Source organism: Choloepus didactylus, chromosome 9 (assembly GCF_015220235.1).
Source record: "Choloepus didactylus isolate mChoDid1 chromosome 9, mChoDid1.pri, whole genome shotgun sequence".
NCBI classification, from domain to species: domain Eukaryota; kingdom Metazoa; phylum Chordata; class Mammalia; order Pilosa; family Megalonychidae; genus Choloepus; species Choloepus didactylus.
The window spans coordinates 14,506,272-14,531,727 of NC_051315.1; the positions used below are offsets into that span (position 1 = coordinate 14,506,272).

Consider the following 25,456-nt stretch of genomic DNA (forward strand, 5'->3'; position numbering starts at 1 on the left):
GGACCAGTGTTACATTGCTTCTTTTGGAGGCATCAGAAGAGTAACACTACCATAACGCTCTAATATTCGGAGCTTAAGGACAAATGACATGTTTGATTCTGTAGAAATAGGACTACAAATTGGGGGCCCTGATAACTGCACTCCACCCTGCTTGGCATTCAGAGAGGATGCTACCAAAGAGCTGGGACTGAAGGGATCGTTCATTCCATGAGTAACACTCTTTGCCACTCTTTAATTTAACAAATATTCTGAATTGCCCGGTGTGCCAGTTTGAATGTATTGTGTCCCCCAAATGCCATTATCTTTGTGGTCTTGTGGGACAGACCTTTTGGTGCTGGTTAGATTTTCTTGGAATGTGCCCCACCCAGCTGTGGGTGGTGACTTTGGTGGGATACTTCCATGGAGGTGTGACCCCACCCATTCAGGGTGGGCCTTGATCAGTGGAGCCATATAAAACATGCTGATTCAAAGAGACTGAACGGAGTGCAGCTGTGAGTGACGTTTTGAAGAGGAGCAAGCTTGCTAGAGAGGAACGTCCTGGGAGAAAGCCATTTTGAAACCAGAACTTTGGAGCAGACGCCAGCCACGTGCCTTCCCAGCTAACAGAGGTTTTCCGGACGCTATTGGCCATCCTCCAGTGAAGGTACCCAATTACTGATGTGTTACCTTGGACACTTTATGGCCTTAAGACTGTAACTGTGTAGCCAAATAAACCCCCTTTTTATAAAAGCCAATCCATCTCTGGTGTTTTGCATTCCGCAGCATTAGCAAACTAAAACACCCGGTTTAGTCCAAGATCTGGACATACAGTGGGGAGCTGATGAAGGTTCGGCCTGCTTGGAGCTGACAGTCCAGGTGGTGTGGGAAAGGGAGGGTGTGGCGACAACAACCCCATAAATGAATGAACAACATCAGCACGATAAAGACAATAAAAAAGAGTAAACAGACATGAGCTTGATGGAAGGGACTGGAAGGGTGTCTGGTCACTTGTGCAAGGATCATTAGGGAAGGCCTTCTCTGAGGAGGTGAGGCAGGACCTGAGACTTGGATGATGAGGAAACAGTGAAAAAAGATCTTGGGAAGAGAGCTTCGAGCAGAGGAAACGAGCAAATCCAAAGATCCGGAGACAGAAACCCAGGAGATGCGTTCAAGGAACAGATTGAGATCCAGTGTGCCTTGCAGCCTTGATAAAAAAAAATGCATTTTATTCTAACTGTAATGAGAAGCCTTTGGAGGGTTTTCCCAGGGGAGAGATGATGTCATCTTTAAGTTTGGGGAGGTGGCGCTGGCTTCTGAGCGGGGCCTGGAAGCAGGGAGGCCCGTGGCTGGAGGTAGTGGCCTGGGCTGTGACTGTACCTGGGGCAGTGGCAAAAAGCCAATGGGCTGGGGACATATTTGGACCTAGAACTGATAGGACTGTCTGTGGTGTGTGAGGAAAGGGGTGTGAGCCATCACTCTGAACAAAGCACATGACTATGGACAGAACTTTTTCTAGGCTGGAGAGCTGGCTCCAGAAGGGCTCAGGTCACCCCCCCTCGTGGCAAGCCAGCCTGGCCAGCATCTTGCTGCAGTGTCCCCACTGTTAGCTACCGCGCCCTCCTTCCTTGGAGCACGGCTCTGGGCGGCCTCTTTCCATTACCTTCTACCGTGTACACGTTCCCGGCAAAGCCTCACCAGTAACACTGGCTCTCTAGGGGCCTTGAGTATTGGTGAGTCGGTCACCCAAAGGGTCCACCAGCCCAGGCTGAAAGCATTGCTTAAAAGATGACACTTAACATAAATGTTGGGGGTTCCTTGTATATATTTACCCATTTAACCTTCATGATGACCTTTTGAGGCAAGTATTATTATTATTATCCTCCTTGCATGGGTGAGGAAACTAAGGTGCAGAGGTTATGTCAGTTGTTCAGGATCAAAAGGTTCATGAGAAACAGTAAAAAGAATTGGGAGTGGACAGTCTGGCTCCAGAGTCCAGACCTGAGCCTCTGCTCTAGTGGCAGGGACAGAGACACACAGCCGACAGAAGGTGCAAGGGGCACCAAGGAGGCCCCTAGGTGCTAGAGCACTCCAGGACTGCTTCTTCCAGGAAAGGTGGCCTTGAGCTGGTGTGCCACTTTGAATGTATTATGTCCCCCAAAATGCCATTATCTTTGTTGCAATCTTTGTGGGCAGAAATATTAGTGTTGATTCGATTGTAATTCGTTCATTGAGAGTATGTGACCCACCCAACTATAGGTGATAACTCTGACTGGATGATTTCCATGGAGGTGTGGCCCCGCCCATTCAGCATGGGCCTTGATTAGTTTCCTAGAGCACTATATAAGCTCAGACAGAAGGAGCGAGCTTCCTACAGCCAAGAGGGACACTTTGAAGAATGCACAGGAGCTGAGAGAGGAATTGCAGCTTACAGAGCAACATTTTGGAGATGGCCTTTGGAAGCAGACTTTTGCTCTGGAGAAGCTAAGAAAGGATAAATGCCCCAAGAGCAACTGAGAGTGACATTTTGGAGAGAAGCCGAAGCCTAGAGAGGAACGTCCTGGGAGAAAGCCATTTTGAAACCAGAACTCTGGAGCAGACGCCAGCCATGTGCCTTCCCAGCTAACAGAGGTTTCCAGACGCCATTGGCCATCCTCCAGTGAAGGTACCGGATTGCTGATGTGTTACCTTGGACACTTTATGGCCTTAAGACTGTAACTGTGTGACCAAATAAACCCCCATTTATAAAAGCCAATCCATTTCTGGTGTTTTGCATTCCGGCAGCATTAGCAAACCGGAACAGCTGGCCTGAAGGACAGGGAGGGTGTAGACAGATGGGGAAGGGGAGCTGGAGAGGCGTTTTAGTTGGAGGGTGAGGCGCAGACATACAGGTTTGTGGTAGGGAATGAGCAGGGGGTGTTTGGAGGAAGACGAGGACTGGGACAGCACAAGGGGACAGTAGGGGACTGGAGAAGTATGGCTGCAGCCAGACTTGGATCACCTTAAACCCTTTACTGGCATCAAAGGCTAATCAGCCCACATTTTAACCTGACAATGGGAAGCCACCAGAGGCTAGAAATGTGCTAAGTGGAGACCAGTATAAGGTGGAAGAAGCTACGCACTGTCAGAGGGTGGACTTTGGAAGGGAAGCCATCAGCCTGGGAATTCTCAATTGTTCTCTCTAGAAATAACTGATCAAAATCCCTCTGTTCTAGAGTTACCATATGACCCAGCAATTCCACTCCTAGGTTATAGCCAAAAGAATCGAAAACACATGTCCACCCAAAAACTTGTACACAGATATTCATAGCAGTATTATCCATAAGAGGTGGAAACAACCCAAGTGTCCATCAACTGATGAATGCATAAATAAAATATGGTATATTCATAGAATGGAATATCATTCAGCCATAAAAAGTCAGTTACAAAAATGTATGATTTCATTTATGAGAAATTTCCAGAGTAGGCAAACCTATAGAGACAGAAAGTAGATCAGTGGTTATCGGGCTGGAGAGGGGGGAATGGGGAGAGACTGCTAATGGGTATGGGGTTTATTTTAGGGGTGATGAACATGTTCTAAAATTAGATAATGGTGATGGCTGCACAATCCTGTGAGTATATTAAAAACTACTGAACTGGTATGTGAATTATATTTCAATAAAGGTGTCATTTTAAAAAAGATCCCATTGTTCAATTTCTTGGCGCTGACGATCAAATAAATTAAAATTTCAATCTGGTGCTGAGACTTACCTTGCGTGCTGCTTGTTGAAACCGCTTCTGTGCCCTGAACCTGTTGATCCAAGTGTTGTTAACGAGTGGGTCAAAACTAGGATGAAATTCATTGACTTTCTGTGAACATAAAATATTAGCATGTTTTGGATTTAAATTTTAGCTCCAGGCATGTGCATTTAATAAAAACAGGGTATTTATTTAGAGTCTGATCAAGTCATTATTTATCCATTCTTCCATTTAACAAGCATTTATTAAACACTTTTAGTGTGCACAGCATTGTAGGGGACACTTCTTGAGTTGGGGACCAAAAAAAAAAGATGAGGCTGGATTTATAAGGAACTTATGGTCTAGTTTTGTCCCTGAAGAAGAGATAAAGGAAGGATTGCAAATTCTTGCAGCAGCAAGGATAAAAGCAAGAAAGTGGTTAAAAACAACAACAAAAAAAAGTGAGTGGGAGGGGACAGTTAAAATTTGACTTGATGGAAGCAAAAGGCCCATGCCAAGGGGCAGTACGGGGCAATGGACGGAGAGGGGGCTTTGAAGTCACAAGGCCTAAGTCAGATTCCAGCTCTACTGCGTCCTGCTTGGCTTTCACATCTGTAAAGTGGAAATATTCATACCTACCTCCAGCTTGTTACTGTGAGCAAATAAGCTAGAGTGGGTGACAGTACTTTGTCAAACAAAGCTACTGACCAGTGGCTCTCAAACTTTAGTGAGCATCAGAATCCCTGGAGGGCTGCGTCACCACAGACCACTGGGCCCCCACCCAGGGTCAGCGGTGGGATTGGAGATTTGCCTTTCAGATAAGTTCCCAGGACAGGCCACGTGGCTGGGCCAGGGACCACACCCAGAGAACCACGGTGGGTCATGTGAGAGTCGATGGAGGTGGTCAGTGTTGAACAGGAAAGCAACAAGGAAAAGTCATCCGAAACGAATTATTTGCCCACTGGCACATGCAGTGAATGAAAAATTCATGCAGAGGAGGGAAGGCTGAAAGATGAACCCCAAATCCCATTGGATTAGTTGAGGGTGAGGCAGGTGGGCTGGATTTGGGCATGATGTTGTGGAAGGACTATTGATAAGCCTTTGTGACCAGATCAGATGTGGGGAGAAGAAAAGAGGTAAAAAATAATTCTAGTGCTGCAAACTCAGTAAAGAAACGTGAGAATGAAGGAGGTGGGGAAATTAGGAAGCATTTTTTTTATTGATCAAATCAACAATTTGGGTTGTAACAGGAAACCATCATACATGGCAGAGGATTTTCAGGTGGAGAGCCAACTGTCCCTGTTCTACGCTTGAGGACACTGAGGCGTCAGAGCTAAGAGGGCCCCTCCCAGGTCCTATTTCTGTGGTGGAGCTGGGGCCGGAACTCTGGCTGCAGACTTCCGGTCTCGTAGCCTTTCCACCAAGGGGAGGGAAGCAGTGAACAGAGGACGGTGGCTTGGAGAGCAGAGGGGGCTGGAAGAAGGAAGCCAAAAAGGAGAAGAAAGTAGTAGGGTGGGGAGGAGGAACCAAAGCATACAGCGCCATTAATTTCAAGAGAAAAATAAATTCCAAGCTTTGAAGATTTAACTTGTGAATCGAAAACCTATTCTGAAAACATAAGCATATTAAAAATTATTAAATATGCTTGGGTAAAAGGATTTCTATAAAACTGTTTAGTGTTTTTTTTTTTTAATAAGCATAAAAGTAACTGCCAAAAATTAGATTTAAAAAAAAAAAAGTGTTACCCACGTCTTCTAGGTTGTGGATGATCCTTTTCTGGTTCACCTCAGTCTTGAGTCGCTGAAGTTCCTCATCCACAACGGGGTCTCCTCTATCTAGCTGGGATTTTTGATCATCAAAAAAATGAGAATTGAATACAAATGTGTAAAACTTTATTTCTCTTTAAAACTGGTAGAAATCCATTGAGCTATCGGTCAAACCCACCCTTGGAGTTCCCCTCGGGAGTGGGGGAGACATATGTAGGTTAAAATGGTCATTATAATCATACTTGCTTTTTAAACAAAGGGGCTTTTTATAGAAGCACAGACCTGATACTGTCTTCTTTTCTTTTCTTCTTTTTTTTTTTAAAAAAAAAATACAGGATATAGCCTCTGGAGACTATTTCTGAGGCATTTAAAATCCACAGAAACAATTTTAGGCAACCTTGTAACTTTGGGGAGTATATAGATTTCATTTTAAAAAAACTTAATCTCCCCATGGTTTTAAGCAACTCAGAGTGGCTCTCCTGGGTGCATGATTCCTCTGCTTTCTCAGGTGGTGGAGGTTGATAGGGCCCTTAGGTGCTGGAAAGCCACTTGCCCCTTGCCTTGGAGTAAGTGTCCCCAAATTGCCCTCTCTTCTAGTTTGCTAATGCTGCTGGGATGCAAAACACCAGAAATGGATTGGCTTTTATAAAGAGGGTTTATTTGGTTAAAAAGTTACAGTCTCAAGGCCATAAAGTGTCCAAGGTAACCCATCAACAATCAGGTACCTTCACTGGAGGATGGCCAATGGTGTCCGGAAAACCTCTGTTAGCTGGGAAGGCACATGGCTGGCGTCTGCTCCAAAGTTCTGGTTTCAAAATGGCTTTCTCCCAGGAAGTTCCTCTCTAGGCTGCAGTTTCTCAAAAATGTTACTCTTAGGTGCTCTTGGGGCATTTTTCCTCTCCTAGCTTCTCTGGAGCAAGAGTCTGTTTTCAATGGCCATCTTCAAACTGTCTCATCTGCAGCTCCTCTCTTCTCAGTTCCTGTGCATTCTTCAAAGTGTCCCTCTTGGCTGTAGCAGCTTGCTCCTTCTGTCTGAGCTTATACAGTGCTCCAGCAATTTAATTCAGACCCACCCTGAATGGGTGGGGCAACACCTCCATGGAAATTATCCAACCAAAGGTCTTGTCCACAGCTGATTGAATCACATCTCCATGGAAATACACAAAGGATTCCAAAATCTAATGAACACTAATATGTCTGCCCACACAAGATTGCATCAAAGATAGTGGCATTTTGGGAGACATAATACATCGAACTGGCACACCCTCCTTCCACCATCCACCTGCTCCCCTGATGGGCCCCTGCCCCCAGCTCCTCAAATCCGAGCTCTGCTTCCTCTTTCCTGGAACCGCAGGTGTTCATGGAGAAGGTTAGCCCAGCTGGGATCAGCCACACCCACTGCTCCATGGAAAGAGAACTGTGGACATGGCAAATCCAGCTAGTTTTTGCCTATCTACAGTTCCTATCATTTGCCTGGCTCTTTGGTTCACTGTTCGCCATCATTTTTAAAGACTTAATTGGAAGGAAGCTATTCTGATCATCACATAAATACCCTGTAAAGAAATGAGAGAATTGTATTACTGTTGCCAGGGTGCTGAGGTGTCCTGCTCCATTAACACTGATTTGGACATACCAGGAAGTTGAGTGTGAGACTGCGGATCTTAGGTTCAAAATACGGATTTTGTGGGAAGAGACCCAGACCACCACCACTGAAAATAAAATAATAAAATAAAATAGGCAGAGAACCTAAGATGGCGGCTAGGTAAGACAGGGCAAAAAAACACCTCCGTGAAAAATACTAGATAAAAACCAGAAAGTGACCCAGAACACCAGTTTCAGCGATGCACCAGCTGGACAAGGTCTGCTAAAACCACAGGGACTGTGCACTTGGTGAAACCAGGAGTCTGCATTCTGAAACAAGTGAGTAAGCCTGCTGAAAGTCCTGCAGCCACTCTGTGGTGTGGGGAAACCGGGGGTTGGCATTTGGAGACGGACTAGTTCTTTAAAAAAAAAAAAACAAAACCCAGGAGTGGCTGCAGTTATGACGGTGAGAACTGCGCAGTGAAGCACGGCAGGAGCAGGCTGTGCCAACCTCTCGGTGTCTGGTGTGGAGGATAGACTGCTGCTAATTCCCTCAGGGCCAAAAGGAGAAAGAAACCACACTGCTTGCAGCCGGCTCCCCAGCGGGCTGGAGACACTCCTGCCCGGGGTCGTACCCACAGCCTAGAGCCGCACCAGGAAAACCAGTGTAACGGGGAGTGTATCCCATGGCACCACGCACATGCCACAATATCGGCTGTCGACAGTGGCCTTGGGTGCATACACAGCTAGTTGTCCTGGAGCTGGGAAGGCAGAGCTGTGTGAAAAGGGGGCGGGGGGTTGAGACGCCTCATTCAACCATCTTTGCATCAGACTGGGAGCGCCCCTGCATGGCCCGGTGGCCCGGGGCTTCCCTTGAGGGATGGCACACACTTGTGACATAGCACAGCCTTCCATCAGCGGAGGTTCTGGAAGATCACAGCTGAGAAGGGGGCCCACTCGGAAAACCCAGGGACCCTACATCAATGCCGGGGACTTGTGGGTCAACGGCACAGAAAATCAGGGGCAAAACTGAAATGAAGGCTTAGATTCTTGCAACAGCCTTGAATCTCTGGGAACACCTGGGAGCTTTGATTATTAAAGCTGCCCTGCCTCCCTAACCACCCAGACACACGCCCTACATTCAGGGCGGACAGCACCAAAAAAACACCCAAACTAAGTTCACCAGTTGAACCCCACAAGAATTATTTTCCCACACACCACAAAGACAAAGTTGAGGAGAACTGACTTGAGGGGAATAGGTGACTTGCAGATGACATCTGCTGGTTAGTTAGAGAAAGTGTACGCCAGCAAGTTGTAGTTCTGAAAAATTAGACTGGTATTTTTTACAACTTGAAAGAACCCTATCAAGCAAAGCAAATGCCAAGAGACCAAAAACAACAGAAAATCTTAAAGCATATGATAAAACCAGATGATATGGAGAACCCAATCCCAAACACCCAAATCAAAATATCAGAAGAGACACAGTACTTGGGGCAATTAATCAAAGGACTACAATCAAAGAATGAGAGCATGGCACAGGATATAAAGGACATGAAGAAGAACATGGCACAGGATATAAAGGACATAAAGAAGACCCTAGAAGAGCATAAAGAAGACATTCCAAGAGTAAATAAAAAAATAGAAGATCTTATGGAAATAAAAGAAACTGTTGACCAAATTAAAAAGACTCTGGATACTCATAATACAAGATTAGAGGAAGTTGAACAATGACTCAGTGTCCTAGAGGACCACAGAATAGAAAATGAAAGAAAAAAAAGAAAGAATGGAGAAAAAAATCAAAAAAATCAAAATGGATCTCAGGGATAAGATAGATAAAATAAAATGTGCAAATTTAAGACTCATTGGTGTCCCAGAAGGGGAAGAGAAGGGTAAAGGTCTAGAAAGAGTATTCAAAGAAATTGTGGGGGAAAACTTCCTAAACCTTCCACACAATATAAATATACAAAGCATAAATGCCTAGCAAACTCCAAATAGAATAAATCCAAATAAACCCACTCCAAGACATATTCTGATCAGACTGTCAAATACTGAAGAGAAGGAGCAAGGTCTGAAAGCAGCAAGAGAAAAGCAATTCACCACATACAAAGGAAACAACATAAGACTAAGTAGTGACTACTCAGCGGTCACCATGGAGGTGAGAAGGCAGTGGCATGACATATTTAAAACTCTGAGAGAGAAAAATTTCCAACCAAGAATACTTTATCCAGCAAAACTCTCCTTCAAATTTGAGGGAGAGCTTAAATTTTTCACAGACAAACAAATGCTGAGAGAGTTTGCCAATAAAAGACCTGCCCTACTTCAGATACTAAAGGGAGCCCTACCAACAGAGAAACAAAGAAAGGAGAGAGAGATATAGAGAATTTTAACAGACTTATATAGAACCTTACATCCAAAATCACCAGGACATACATTTTTCTCTAGTGATCATGGGTCTTTCTCCAGAATTGACCATATGCTGGGACATAAAACAAGCCTCAATAAATTAAAAAAAAAAAAATTGAATATATTCAAAGCACATTCTCTGACCACAATGGAATACAAATAGAAGTCAATTTTTTATTTGTAACTCCACTATTTACTTCCTACATGATATAAAATACACAAAATCTAATGACAAATCAGTGGTTATGGACTCAATGTAAAATACGTAATTTTTGACAAGAACTATATAAAGGTGAGGGAATGGAGGAGTATAGGAGCACAGTTTCCATGTTCTATTGAAGTTAAGTTGCTATCAAAGAAAAACAAGACTGTTATGGATTTAAGAGGTTAATTTTAAGCCCCACAGTAAACACAAAGAAATTATCAGAGAATATGACCATAGAGATGAAAAGTAGAGTTTGGGTTAAGAGAAATGGGGGAAGGGGCAATGGGGAGTTAGGAAATGAGTGTAGGGTTGCTGTTTGAGGTGAAGGGAAATTTCTAGTTACGGATGGTGGGAAAGAGCATTACAACATTCTAAATGTGATTAATCCCACTAATAGAATGCTAGGGAGGGGGTGGAATGGGAAGATTTAGGCTGTATATATGTTTCCACAATTGGAAAAAAAAAAAAAAGTCTAAATAGATAACAATTGAATGCCAAGGATGATCCTGGATGGGATCTGAGGATGGAGGACAGGAGGCTCAAAGAGACAAAGTTGAGACATAAGAAAAAAAAAAAAAGGAAATATAGAATGTAAGCTTTGTATCAATGTTGAATTTCTTGAACTTCTTAGCTACACTTAATGGAATTGCATAAAAGAATGTTCTTGTTCATGGGAATTGTATATGTGAATTATAGTGTTTGTTCAAGAATGTGTGCAGCTTGCTCTCATAGAAGACAGAGCAATAGATGATGGATGATAGGGAGGGAGGAAAGGAGGGAGGCAAAGAGAAATGGTGGTGTGACAGCATGCTAAAGCTGGTGGATCGGGGTATCGGGGGAGGGCGGTCTGGGTAAGCTGGAGTTCTGTGTATGGGGTTTGTATTGTTTTTGCAACTGTTCCTATAACTGAATTTATTTCAAAATAAAATTTTTAAAAAATACCAAAAAAATAGAAAAACCAAAAAAAATAGTAATAATAAAATAGGCAATTTAAACAAGGGACTGACAGGTTGTTAGCTGGAACAAAGAGGGCGGAATTTTCCCGTATTTTTATTATTTAAGATGAACATTTCAGAATTTAACATTATTGTTCTTTTCTCCTGAGTACAACATTATCCTTTAGGTTCTGTGCCATCCAGGTATAACGCCGGCTTCCCCCTACGCTCCCCACACCATCCCATCCTCATTTTTTTTTTTGCCCCCATTTTTCTACTCACCCATCCATACACTGGACAAAGGGGAGTGTGGTCCATATGGCTTTCCCAATCACATTGTCACCCCTCATAAGCTACATTTTTATATAATCTTCTCCAAGATTCATGGGTTCTAGGTTGTAGTTTGATCGTTTCAGGTATCCACCACCAGCTACCCCAATTCATTAGAACCTAAAAAGGGTTGTCTATATTGTGCATAAGAGTGCCCACCAGAGTGACCTCTCGGCTCCTTTTGGAATCTCTCTACCACTGAAGATTATTTCATTTCCTTTCACATGCCCCTTTTGGTCAAGAAGATGTTCTCCATCCCACGATGCAGGGTCTAGATTCCTCCCCGGGAGTCATATTCCACGTTGCCAGGGAGATTCACTCCACTGGGTGTCAGATCCCACGTAGAGGGGAGCCCATCTTTCTTTTGTCCAGCTCTCTGCCATGCCTTGGGCCTCCAGGTGCTTCTTGCCAGGGTCACCTGCCAGAGGAAATCCCCTGGACACACAGAGTAGGGTCCCTGCAAGGACACTAGGGCCTGGGGGGTGCCTGCTCATCCTCCTAATTATCCTGGCGAGTAGCTGCTCCCTTTGTGCACCCCTCAATTTGCAAACGCTCATGCCTCTCTCCAAGCCCCGACCTGACCACCTCACCCTCTGTAGCTGGCCTTGCTTCTTGAACCATCCGGAAAGACAAGGCAACAAATTTCACTTTCTTTGACATCCCACCTCCCTGCACACAAGCCTTTCTAGACCCATCATCCTTCCTTACTGGTGCTTCTTCTATCCCTCCCCCTGTTCGAAGACAACCTATCCCCATGATCCTGGCCTCTTCTGAAGCCTCATTCTCTAAGTTATCTCCTCACTCCTGCTTCTTCAACCTTTCTCTCTATAATTGCTTTTACCCTCAGTCTAAAAACATGCTTGAGTTCTTCCAACGCAAAAACCCCTCCCTTGACCCCTCAAGCCCCTCTAATTGTCCATACCATTTTTCTTCGCTCCTGATCATCTCAACTCCTCAAACTTCTTAAGAAACTCTCTCCTTCCTCACCTCTACATATTCCTTGATCTGTCACAGTTTGGCTTTTTTGCCTCTACGAGTCTATTGAAATGGTTTTCCCTAAGGCCAACCATGACATCCAAATTGCCAACTCCCACGTGTGTCTTCCAGGCCTTATCATCTCGGATCCTTCTTGTGCACTTGTCTGATCCCTTCTCCCTTTATTTGAAACTCACTCTGCCCTTAGTTTCTGTGCCCTCCAGAGCCTGCCCTGTGCTTGGCTTCCTGCCGCTGCCTGTGCTAACTGCCTCCCAAGCTGTGGTGAGGCCATGGGCCTTCTCTGTCCCACAGCTCCCGTCTCTACTCTCCCCACCCTGAACCTCCAGGGGCTGCCTTGGTGTCCCAGCTGTGGCCTATGCCCCTCTCTGGTTTCTGCTGGGATCTGGCTCTGTCTTGGATACTAGTCACTGTCTTTGGTCTCTGCGGAGCATGGGACAGATGCACCTCACACCCAGAATTCCAGCCTGAATTTGAGACATTCCCTCCTTCTGGCATGCCTCTGTCTGCTTCACCACTCTTCAAACTTAGATCATGTTTTCCAGGAAGTGTTTCCAACTAGACTCTCAACTGTCTGGCCTCTGAATCCCCACACTCACATGTATCTCTTGTGACATTTAGGGCCAGCCTTGACTTACAGTTAACAAATTGACCTGTCATCAGCCTCCCACACTCACAACTTAAATCTTCCTTCTCCTGATACGGTGTCTTGCACATATAGCAGGAGCTCAAAATAGTTAGTGGAATAAAGGATATCAAATTAGTGGTAATTCTGAGATTACAGGCTCCTGGGGCAGGGGTGGGGGTGGGAATGGGGAACTAATGCTTAATGGGTAGTTTTCTGTTTTGGGGTGATGGGAAGGTTTTGATAATGGATGGTGGTGATGGCACAATATTGTGACTGTAATGAACACCACTGAAGTGTATACTTGAAAGTGGTTAAAATGGGAAAGTTTATGTCGTGTATCTGTTAGAATAAAATTTTTTTAAAAGAAAGAAAAAATTTAGTAATAATTCTGACCTTATATTTGGCACATGCTCTTTGGTATTCTTCAGTAAGCTCTTTTTTAAATTTAAAAGACATGGGATCTTTACCAAGGTGCACCTGCCTGGGGAGAAAAAAAAAAGACAATTTGCAAAACCCCTGCCTGATGCCATAGTCAAGTAAAGGATGGAATGTCTTGGCTATATTCTACAACTGAAAAAGGATGTTTAAATATTGGAGGAGACAGCATGAGGGTGAAAACTGTAGACCCTCCAGCTACATAACCAACATGAATAATGTGCTCTACAAAATGAAGTTTATTTTCTAGGGATAGATGCTAAAATATTTATGAATAAATATTCATAATGATGCTCAACATCATTAGCCAGTAGAAAATGTAAATCAAAACCACAATGAGATTCCACTTCACACCCACTAGGATGGCCACAATTTTTTTAAAAAAAAAAGGAAAATAAGTATTTGTGAGGATGTGGGGAAATAGGAACCCCCTGCATTGCTGGTGGGGCTATAAAATGGTGCAGCTCTTCTGGAAAACAGTTCGCAATTCCTCAAAAAGGTAAATGTAAAATTACTATATGATACAGTAATTACACATCAAGGCATATATCCAAGAGAAGTGAAAGCATACATCCATACAAAAACTGTACACCAATGTTCAGAGCAGCATTACTCACAAAAGTCAAATGGTGCAAACAAACCAAGTGTTCATAAACTGATGAACGGATAGACAAAATGTGGTCCATCCACACAAAGGAGTATTATTCACCCATAAAAAGGAATGAAGTACTAATACATGCGATAGCATGGATGAACCTTGAATACATTTTACTAAGTGAAAGAAACCAGTCACTTAAGACCACATGTTGTACACGTCATTTATATGAAAGTATCCAGAAGAGGCAAATCCATACAGACAGAAAGTAGATTGGTGGTTACAGGAATGGAGGTGGGGGTGGGGGTGGGAAATGAGAAGTGACTATGCAATGGGTACAGGGTTTCTTTATAGGGGATGAAAATGTTCTGGAATTGGATAGTGGCGATGGTTGCATAATATTGTGAATATACTAAAATCCACAGAATTACACACTTTGAAATGATGAGTTTTATCCTGTGTGAATTTTATCTCAATGAAATAAAATCTGGCATGAAATGTATCTATCATGGAGGCTGGCATATGTCCTAAATAAATAGTAGCTCTGAATTTTAAAAGGGGGAGGGTTGTCTGGAGAACTGTTTTAGATTAAAGGAGACTAAAGAGACATCAAAACAAATGCAAATTATATGATCTTTGGTTGGACCCTGGATACCCCTTCTCCAAAAATGAAAAACAAAAAGAATGCAAATCCCAGTAACAAAAGACATTATTGGGACAACTGGGGAAATCTTCTTCTGGACTGATGTTTTTAGCTAATATTTCTGTATCCATGTTAATTTCTTGGAAGTGATCATGATAATACAGGAGAATGTCCTTGTTCTTAGGAGCTAAATGAAGCTTCATGATGTCTGTAACTTCCTTTCAAATGGTTAAGGAAAAAATGGCACATGCATGTCTGTGTTTACGTGTGTGTGTGCACGTGCAGAACAATTAAATCAACCTATGTCAAGTGCTATATGGTATTACTTACAGATTTGAAATCTGTCACCATAAAAGGTTGGGAGAAAATATTTAGTGAAGACCATAGCATACAGGACTGAATTTAGAACATGAGATAACAAGTATGTTGCAAATCAGCACAGAAGGAAGAGGAAATGCAGTAAAGCATTAACCATGGTCATTGTGGGGTGGGGGGTGTTACAGTGCTTTTTTTTCCTTCTTTATACTTTTAAGAAATATTTTCAGATTTTCTACAATGGCAATGTTTCAGGTTTTTATAATCGGGACAATTAATTTTAAAGATGATCTTTAGTTACTTGGCATGTTTTCCATTTAATTGAGGCTAGATCATGAAAACAGACTTTCAGCAGAAGCAGAAGGGATTTCTGCAAGAAAAGAGGCCAATTCCTCATTAAAATAGGGTAGCAGGGTGGTGAAACCACAGTCTCTGAAGGCCTTATAGATCAGGACATGATCTTGTGTGTCTGGGAGGTGTGAAGGTGGAGGGGCATGAATTAAAGCACCTCTCAATGACACTTTCTAGGAGTCTTGTTTTTTTTTTAGCTCTATTCAAGTCTTTCTAAAGTTCACTTTAGCTCTGTCTCTATATATGGATATGCTGAGTATGCTCTGGTTTTAAAAACAAATTGTGAAAAGGTTGCATTTTGATCACAGATGCGCAAGTTAAGAATTCTTGCACCTGAGTTTTCAAACTTCCTCCAGGAGCCTCCCACTTCTTCCTGCCAGGCCTAGCAGCCTGTGCCACTGGGTGCCCCAGAAGGCACCTGGGCACCCAGCTCTGGGCCCAGGGGACCAGGGAGGGGTGGGAGGTGATGGGGTGGGATTTGGGGACTGCCAGCGGCATCCCAGCTGAGTGTGGCACTCCACCGCCACTGCTGAGTGGTCTCACTTAACAGAGAGCGTGGTTTGATCCCACGAATTTACTCCTAATGGAAACTTCACTTGGAAATCGAGCCATCAGGGAGGGAAGAGGATAATGAAATCCTTTAAGGGGCATAAAAAAATCATTACATTTCATTGTGTCCCACATATAAAAAATCGTCACCTAAAAAAAAAAATCATAGAGTCATTTGACACAAATAATTGATCAATATTTACCACTTAAGGTGATTTTCAATTTCTTCATTAATGTTCTGCCTGACTTTCTGTTCAAAGAGTGCTTCTTTCATTTGTCTTGTTTTTGACATCTCATTGCCTTGGTCTAAAACTGGAGGCAGGAGCAAACAATGATTATACCAGGAATCAAATTGGAAGAAATCGCCAAGAGGAAAGCACAGCACATTTCTAATGGCAAAACATAATAGCCACCTGACTGAGTCTTGTCATTGTTGTTTGTAAACAGCAAATGCAACAAGCGATAATTTTTTTCATATTCTACCAGGGGCTGATTTATGATGGGTCAACTGGTTACCTTCTTTTAATTCTTTAATCTTCATTTTTCCTGGTACTTGGTTTAAAACAGTTGCCACGGCGAACGGATTTGATAAGTTTACTGGAAATCTCAAGTTCTGGTATTCGATTTCCTAGGAGACCAAATCCGGGTGGGGTGGGGGAGTTAATTATTTTGCTCTCTATCATCCGTTCCATCATGTTTAGAACTATATCCACTTTACCTTACTCTTTTGAGGCTTCTGCTTTGCTGGTAGTCGGTGAAAATGTATACGTGTCATGGTCTTTTCTGAAGGAACGTTTGCTTTCTTAGAAAGAGTATTTAATCTTTCAAATTCTTCTAAGCTATAGTTTAGAACAGATAATAAATTAGTATATAATCAACCAACCTGAAGCTCTTATTTTTATACTTCTTCTCGTAATACCATGACTTACAGCCCATAATTATATTTAAACTGAAAATAAATGTATGCTAAAATAGTGATCTACTAAAATAAATGTGATATCAGTATATCATTATAATTTTATTTATATACATATAAACCTAAATAATTATAAATGCATATGAATAGCCCACCAATGGCTGTTTTTCGTTACATTTTTAAAGAAGGAAGTAAAAAACATGATATGCTGAAAAACGCTTTTATGGTCTAGCATAATTTCAACATCCACATTTATTACATTTTAAAAATCTTACATTGATTTATCTTCCTGGTAAAAGAATGATTATGCCCACAGTTTTTGGGAAGGTCTTATAAAAAGAGATTTGGATGAATGTTTTGGATCTTTTCTGTAACTGGAAACTGCCTTTGGACAGATGTAGGTAGAGCCTTGTGCCACTCCTGTGCCTGCAGTAGCTATTAGAGCTGTCTGCTCTGAGATGCAGGGGAACTGTGTTATGTTCAGAAATGCCACCCATCAAGCATCTGTCTAAAGCAAGAAGATGTGGACACTTGTTTTAGAGGATTACACGTGTCCAAGACATTTCAGACATTAGATAAGAATACGCTAATATTCTTCCATTCTGATAGTCGATATACATTTGCTGAGCACCTACTGAATATGCCCCGTTGGAAAATATGGGATGGATGCTAGCAATCTCAGATTTAACATTCACCTATGTAAGATATCCTCAAAGCTTCATGGCAAGGAAGAACCTCTTGTTTGGTAAGACCCATATTGATTGGTAGGTTCTGACGTGCAGTGATGGGGAGCTTAGCTAGGGAGGGAGCTGCACCCCCCCAACCCAGCCAGATCTCAATAGAGCTTAGCTATCACCTCTGCTGAGAAACACTGGGGAGCAACCAAGCACTTTTGGGGGTGTGAAAAACAGTCCCCTAAAAAAATCTAATTGCTGGAAGTGATGATGGAAATGAAGGGGTCTAAGAAAGTAATACACTAAACAGTTACATATGGAATTTGGCAGTGCCAAACTTAGGACACGAGTAAGTCCATCACATACCCTACCCTAAAACGACAAAAGCAATCTAAGACATTTCAGAGAGTGCTACAGCCAGTTTCATGTTTTTTTTTTCCCTTTATGGTGCAATCAATATAGTACCCTCTGCAATCCGGGGGGTGGTGTGTGGGGGGGGTGTGACATGCACCTCTTGAGACACAGTCCTTGAAAATTTTAAAAATGTTCTAAATGAGACATGGTCTTTAACTCATTGGGAAATTTGTGTCGGCATTTGCATGTAAAAAAACCCTCTTAAGTGCCATCCTTAAGAAAGTCCCTTGCACATGGCAGTGCACGACATGAGGTGGCAAATGGCATTTTGCTCATCCAGCAGCCAGTTTTCTGACACCAGACAAGTTAGCACTATTATTATTATTATTATTTTTTTGGCATCCAATTCTACTTGTTTATTGCCCAACTGCTTTTATTTCTGCCTTGGTTTTTCTGCAGGATGTGGGTTCAGGAGGCCACACTAATATCCCATAGTTAGTTTAGGCTACTTTGAACTTTTAGGAAGAAAATCATGATATAAATATATAACAAAGCATGGAGTTAGTTTAAATTGTTGTGTGACTGTTATTCCACATATAATATAGCTGATGATATTAATAGATGTATATCTATGTGTGAAAAGAAGAGGGGGAAATCAAGATATTCTTTTTCATTTTCAAAATAGGATTTTCCAAGATCGGTATTTATAACTGTGGCAAATTTTCCTTTTAACTTTAATAAAACGCAGGGGTATTAGGAAAAAACTTATAAGGTTAACTAGTTAATATTATACGTTGGGATGTAAAAATACAAGCTCGTATTCAAATGAAAATGGAAGTTCAGAAAAGATTGGTGGGAAGTAAAACAATCCTATTTCACATCTTTCTTCTGACTTAAACTCTGTTGGGGCTTTAAAAAAAACTCCTGTGGCACATTTCAGTCCCTGCCTCATAGCGAAGTCACTTGTTCTACACAACTTATTTCTGCTCTTCTGTCATGATTACCTTGAGGGTGTGGGCCATTTTCCAAGAGGCTTTCCAATTGGCACTGCACACAGCTGGCTCTCGATGAATTGTAATTTTGTACTTAAACTTCAAAATTAGTTATGCTACGCTGGCCTTGTTATTTAAATTTTTGAATAGACAGTAATACATGCATATGGTCAAATATTCACAGTGAATTAGTAGTAATCAGTGAAAAGAAAATAACGCTCGGAAATCCATTTCTCTCCATCATCTCTACCCACCTTTGCAAAAGCAACTACTGCTGCTAGTATAGAGATATTCTATGTATTGCTGTTATATTTTAAAGTGTATTTTATGCATGTTCATCATTCTAAATAAGTTTTTGATGGCATTCTGTTAAAAGAAAGAAAGAGAATGGAAGAAAGGACGATTTGGATTTTGAAAAAAGTGTTAAGAATAAACAGAAACATTCCAAAGAAGCCATACCTTAAAGACATGTTGGGATAGCAAGTTCCGGTGAATACACATTCATATGGTTGAGAGTTGAACTGTGAAATCCATAACTGCACTTTTATCTGTGCAGTCCCATACTGCAATGGTGTAAACTTAATAGTCACATTCACCTTCCCATTAGCCGGAATTACTCCTGAGAGGAAAGAAACGAGAAAACAAGATACTCTCTCTTCTTGCCAAATCCAGTTGATATATTCTTCCTGTGATAAGGATTTCTATTTTATTTATATAGTTTTTTCATTAAATACACCTGAATCAACTTCTGCATGTTTACATTGATCTTATTTATCAATTACTACATTAATCCTTTATCATAAATATTTGATTGTTTCAGTTATATATTTATATACATATCAATCAGCATTAGCAAATCAAAAATAAATTTCCAGAACTATAATCTTCAAGCTAATTGCCAGATGTCAATGTTAACACTGCAAACAAGGAAAAACTAGGAACATACATAAGAATTTGGGCCCAAACAATCCACTTCCCTATATTTTTGCGTAATTCTATTCTCTCCTTTCAAGTCTTCAGGATGGACTACAGTTCTCTTCTAAGTCAAACATTACTCCATAGCTATCCCTCCTTTGAATCCCTGGTATCAGTTGGGCTTGGAACATAGTAAGTGCTCAATAAACATGCAAAGGACCAAAGAAAGGAGGGAGAGAGGCTGGGAGGCAGGGAGGAGGGAAGTATCAACCAACTAGGGTCTACAGGCTGGTGTTTTCTCTGACTTCTGCAGAAGCTTTGGTTTGCTCTCTAGAATGAGACCTTCTGCCCATGCACACCTGGTCTTTCCACTGTCCCCACAGAAGCCTTGCACATTTCCTCATAAACACATCACTTTATTCACCTGGAATACCTCCTTCTTGCCTATCCCCTTGTGATGGTTACATTCATGTGTCATCTTGGCCAGGTGATGGTGCCCAGGTGTCTGGTCAAGCAAGCCCTGGCCTGTTACTGCAAGAACATTTGGGGCTGGTTAATAAACCAGAAAGCTGGTTTATTAAATCATCAGTCAATTGATTGCATGTGTGGCTGATTACATCAATGAAGGGAGTGTCTTCTACAATGAGAGAATTCAATCAACTAGATTTAATCCAACCAGTTGAAGACTTTTAAGGGAGAAGAGACAGAGCTTTTACTTCTTCAGTGAACCAGCCTTTCCTGGGGAGTTCGTCGAAGAACTTCATCGGAGTTGCCAGCTCACTGCCAGCCCTACAGAATTTGGACTCATGCATCCTCACAGTTGCATGAGACACTTTTACAAAATCTCGTATTTACACATATCTCCTCTTGATTCTTTTCCTTAGAGAACCCTGACTAGTACACCCCTCTTCTGAGTCTGATACTCCTCTCTCCTTGCTCACTGTGCTCTGCCACATGACCTTTCATTCAGCCATCAACAAGCACTTATTGAGCACTTACTGTGTACCAGGCACTATTTTAGGCTCTCGAGATACAGCAATAAACAAGGCAAAGTCTCAGGTCTCACCAGGTTTATGTTCCCATTGGGGACAGCAGACAAAAAAGAAATAAACAAAGGAATAGAAGATGTCAAGTCACATCATGAATGTCAAGAAGGAAAAAATCAAACAGGAGATAGGGAAGCCAGTGAAGCGCAACGTGCAACTTTAGACAGGATGGGCTGGGAAGACCTCTCTGGTGAGAAGATGTTTGAGGAGAGACCTGAAGGAGAAGAGGGCCTTTGGTGTGATCCTCAAACATTGCGGTCTCGCTGCCTCGGGGCCCTTGTACTTTTTCGTCCTTCAGCCTGGAAATCTCTTTCTCCAGATTTCCTCATCATCTGGCTGACGTCTCAGCATCAGAGGTTTAGCTCAAATGTCATCTCCAGGAAGCCTTCCCTGACTGCCCCATCTAAAGTGCACCTTCCCCCATCCTCTATCATGCTCTATTTCATTGCCTTCTTCATCATATTCTCTGGAATTATCACTGCTTTTTCATTTTACTCTCTGAAATGATCTCCCTTGCCATCTGCCTTCTCCTACATTAGAATGTAAGTTTTACAAAAGCAGGCACCTCCTTATTACAATGGCCCCAGCTCGATAAACACTAGTTTAATGAGTGAATGAACCTAAACTCCAAAGCCTATGTCAACCTACATATTCCATGAAATGCCTCCTGACTCACCAACCAAGGGAACGTTCACTCCTCTAAACTTCCATCAATCCTAGGGGACTCAAGCACTTATCTGAATTGATACCTTTTTGAAGTTTATGCATCTCCCAGCTAGACTGCACCTCCCTTAGGCAGACACCACACCCCACAGCTCTTTTATCTTCTCCGAGCCCTAGCACAGTGCTTCCGAAAGAGGTATTTGCCAATTTCCTGAGAGCAGAAGTCAAAACCTTTAAATGACCCCCACTCGTGACCCCAGAGCCCACCGCAGGGGAGAGGGATGGTCCCAGAGGTGCTCGGGTGCATCAGCCAGTGGACGCTCAGCTGGACAGATGCCCCGATTCTCTGTGGTGCTCTGGAATCCAATACACTGACCACCTTCTTGGTCAGGAAATACATACCAGTATGTCCCACGATGTATTTGGAGTTTTAGACTAAGAACTGTCTACTGCTTCTGCTCCAGTTCGTTAGCTTAAGAAAATAACAAGCTCTGGAGCAAGGATTAATGTTTGCCTTGACCTGGCTGATTTATTTGTAAGTTCTCTGAGCCCCGACCTAATACAAAAAGCGCAGTGCGGAGGGGTCGCCTAGGCAACCGGAATACATGGCTTTTTCCATGAGCGCAGACACCAGCTCTGCCAGAGGAGCGTGGCTGCAGTGGGGCATCAGATGTTAACAGCTTTAAAAGAAGGGCCACAGGGCAATGCAGGGTGGGACTCCAGGGGATGGATCTGGACCCGACATCGTGGGATTGAGAACATCTTCTTGACCAAAAGGGGGATGCGAAATGAAATGAAATAAAGCTTCAGTAGCTGAGAGATTCCAAATGGAGCCGAGAGGTCACTCTGGTGGACACTCTTATACACTATATAGATAACCATTTTTAAGTTTTAATATATTGGAATGGCTAGAAGTAAATACCTGAAACTACCAAACTCCAACCCAGTGCCTTGACTCTTGAAGATGATCGTATAACAATGTAGATTATAAGGGGTGACAGTGTGATTGTGAAAGCCTTAAGAATCACACTCCCCTTATCCAGTGTGTGATGGATGAGTAGAAAAACGGGGACAAAAAACTAAATGAAAAATAGGGTGGGAGGGGGAGTTGTTTCGGCTGTTCTTCTTTACTTTTATTTTTTATTCTTATTTTCACTTTTCTGGTACAAGGAAAATGTTCAAAGAATATATTGGGGTAATGAATGCACAACTATATGATGGTACAGTGAACAACTGATTGTACACTTTGGGTGACTTTATGGTATGTGAATATATCTCAATAAAATTGAATAAAAAAAAAAAAGGAGGGGCAAGCAGTCAGTGTTGACCACTTGGCAAAAGCTGATAGAGGTAGAATAGAGAGTGAAAACTCACATTCTAAAAGTGAGAAAGGAACCCCCAAAAGTCCTACTTCATTAAAAAAAAGAACATACTCACACACACCACTATTTTATAGTTTCAGTCCAATTTCATCTGGGATTAATTTAGGATTAATACCCTTAATATAGCCAGGGATAATATTAAATCATTTAACCACAGAGCATCAGGGGGAGGCAGAGAGAGAAGACAGAACAAAAATTAGAAATAAACTGAATGCTAAGAAAACCTTGGTTTATCGAGAAAATGAGTTTTATGAAGACAGTGGAACAACACTGAAATATGCTGTAATGATAAATGAAATCACTAGAAAATAACACTGCATCTTTGCCTTGATACAATTATGTGAAACATGTGGATGCTTACTAAAAGGAGATGGAAAAATAAAAGTAGGTTATTTGCCAGAGCCATAAGCCTAGGATGGGGAAAATTAATTTTTTTTTCTTTCTTCTATGTTCATATGGTGCCATTACAATATTGTCACAATTTTAAAATAGCTTTTCTTTTAAAATCTTGGAAAGTCCTGATTATTCTCCCTAAATTGTCATAGAGCCATTTAACCACATGCTTGAAGTGTTAGTAAATATTGGTTTTAACTAAACTTCCAAGATATAGGGTTCCACTGGCTATCCACTTAGGGTAAACTACTTAATCTTTCTAAGCTTCAGTTGGGAATTTAATAATTTAAAAAGTCGTTCATGAGCAAACCGTTGATGAACTCTAGTCGTGCTTCTGCATCACTGGATTCCAGAAAGGAGAACTTGGCCTGACTCACAGCCCTGGGACATCACAGGCCACCGCCACCCCCCTGGGGGGTGCGGACGAGAGGGAGGCCCCAGGGGCGATGGGGACCCAACTCACAGCCTTGCTCAGCCCCACAGCAGCTCTGCGATTAGTTTGGTTGTTTTGCTTGAGGCTCAGTTTCCTCATCTGTAAAATGGGATGCGGTTTAAAGGAGAAAATAAAGTACAGAGTCTGCTAGTGCCTGGTACATAGTGTCCGACCTTCCTGGAGACTGTGCCAGATAAAACAAGTAATAATTGTTGGCATCTTAAATTCTTACAAAAGTCTGGAAAAAGAAATAGTTCTTTGAAAAACTTATACTTGACCCATTTGAGTTCTTAAAAAAGAACAGGCAATTGCCTCATGACGCCAAGCCCCTGGGATGAGTCTCCCAAGGCACTAGGTCTTTTTTTGTTTTTTTTTCTCCATAAAAGTGCCAAATGCAGGCAAATCTACAGGTCAGAATACAAGCACAGGCTGCTTTGCCAGGGTTTGCTGTAAAATTCAGGCCTGGAGACTTACTGTGAAGAGATCAAGTAAAACTCTGAGGCTTCCACTGCCAGCTGATTTTGACATTGGCCACAGCAGATGAAGATGCATATGGTACAGATATTTAGATAGCTAATAATCCCCTTACTTAGTGGTAATTTTTAATTCCTTTCTCCCTTCAGCATGTCTTTTTGACTGGAACTAGAAAGGAGGAGTAAAATTAAGTCTTTGACAATCTTCTAATTCCTGGAAAGGAATGTGCCCACTGTGTACCGGGTCCTTTGCCTGGCATCGTGGGCACAGGCAGCCCCTGGGGAGGGTGGGGTGACGGTACAGGAATGGTTATCGCCAAGCCCAGGGAGCTACATGGGGTGTAGTGCACAGCTCCCCCACTCGCTCACTGCTCAAGCTGAAACCTCTTGACCCCACCAGCCTCACCCAACCCTTCAGCAAGGCCCACGTGCTCCACAGTCCACCCCTCGGCATCCCCAAACCCAGACAGCATCAGCCTCCTTTTTAACAGGGCTTCTTGCCTTAGGCTACTACAATCCACTCTCTCCTCAGGAGCCAAAGTGACCTTTTAAAACACATCTCAGGTCATCCCCGGTTGTGTCCCCCACCCCGTTTAAAAGCCTCCAGGGCCTCCCATCCACTTGGAGTCAAATTCTAACTCTGACCCTCAAAATACCCCAAAACAACAAGGAGAAAAAGGGAGAAAAAACAGAGAGGAAAATAAAAATTCTTCTATTAAAAAAGGTATATGACTACAACCCTAAAGCACAAATAAGAAGCACGGTAAAACTGTCTTAGTTTGCTAGAGCTGTTATGACAAATGCCACACATTGACTTAAACAGGGAGTTACTGGCTAACAGATTGGAGGGCAGAAGTCCAAAATCAGATGTGGGCAGGCCATGCCTTCTCCAAAGTCTGTGGCATTCCGGGGGGTGGCCTGCTGGCAGTCAGTGTCTACCTCCTTCACATGGGTGTCTGCCTCTTTCTGTCTCCTCCCATGGCTGCCACTTCTGTGTCCAAATTTCCTTTGTTTATAATGATTCCAGTCATTGAGTTAAGGTCCACCCTGAGTCAGTTTGGCCTCATCTTAATAGGCTCTTCAAAGATCCTATTTACAAATGGGTTCACACCCACAGGACTTGCACATGTCTTTGTAGGGGGCGTGATTCAATCTACCATACCTACCAAATACTGTAAACTGAGGCCCAGGAGCATGCTGAGCACCAGAAGTGAGAGGCATGGTCCTGAGAAACATATCCAACTATCCTCTGGTTACAGTGACAGGTTGTGGGAGCGTGGCTAGGCCCTGCAGAAACCGGACTGTGACAATAGAGACTAGACCTGACATCATAGAATGGAAGGGAAGGGGAACTGAGGAAGGACCTCTTCTGCCCTGCCATTCCTTCTGTCTATGGCCCAGAACCTACTTGAGAAGATGGCAGGAGGTGATGTGGTCGGAGAGAGGGAGGGAGTATGTGACCACCAAATGGTAGCATGCAGCATGGGTGACCTAGAGGGCTCTCTCAGGATGGGAGATACTCTCCCAGGATGCCTGAACACACACTGTGCGGTGCCAGATTCCCTGGGTTCCAAGCCCAGCTCTGCCACTCACCAACTGTGCACCCTTGGGAAATCACTTAGACACCCAGTGCAAAATGGCACAGTACCGGAATCTACTTCATCAGAGTTACTGGGGTTATTAACTGAGTTCTGCATAATCACATGGAGCAGGGACTGCACATAGTAAGCACTATGTAAGCATGAGGTATCATCATCATCATCATCATCCCTTTTACCACATTATCCTTCTGC

At 42.7% G+C, this 25,456-nt stretch overlaps 1 protein-coding gene across 6 annotated transcripts in view; it reads right to left on the reverse strand.

Annotated features, from left to right (window-relative positions):
- Nucleotides 1-25,456, reverse strand: part of LOC119543664 (transmembrane protein 177-like) — a 206,123-nt gene that overhangs the window by 118,400 nt on the left and 62,267 nt on the right. For 5 of the 6 annotated variants that reach the window (XR_005218684.1, XM_037848595.1, XM_037848596.1 and 2 more), the window contains exons 8-14: nucleotides 18,818-18,977; nucleotides 16,141-16,261; nucleotides 15,939-16,050; nucleotides 15,626-15,734; nucleotides 12,928-13,015; nucleotides 5,443-5,532; nucleotides 3,727-3,825 (exon numbers count right to left, since the gene is read on the reverse strand). Coding sequence is in view for 5 of the 6 variants with exons in the window: in XM_037848595.1 (XP_037704523.1) it covers nucleotides 3,727-3,825; nucleotides 5,443-5,532; nucleotides 12,928-13,015; nucleotides 15,626-15,734; nucleotides 15,939-16,050; nucleotides 16,141-16,261; nucleotides 18,818-18,977 (779 nt within the window). In the remaining variant the exon portion in view is untranslated. The remainder of the gene's footprint in view (nucleotides 1-3,726; nucleotides 3,826-5,442; nucleotides 5,533-12,927; nucleotides 13,016-15,625; nucleotides 15,735-15,938; nucleotides 16,051-16,140; nucleotides 16,262-18,817; nucleotides 18,978-25,456) is intronic. The other variant, XM_037848597.1, reaches the window with a different exon arrangement.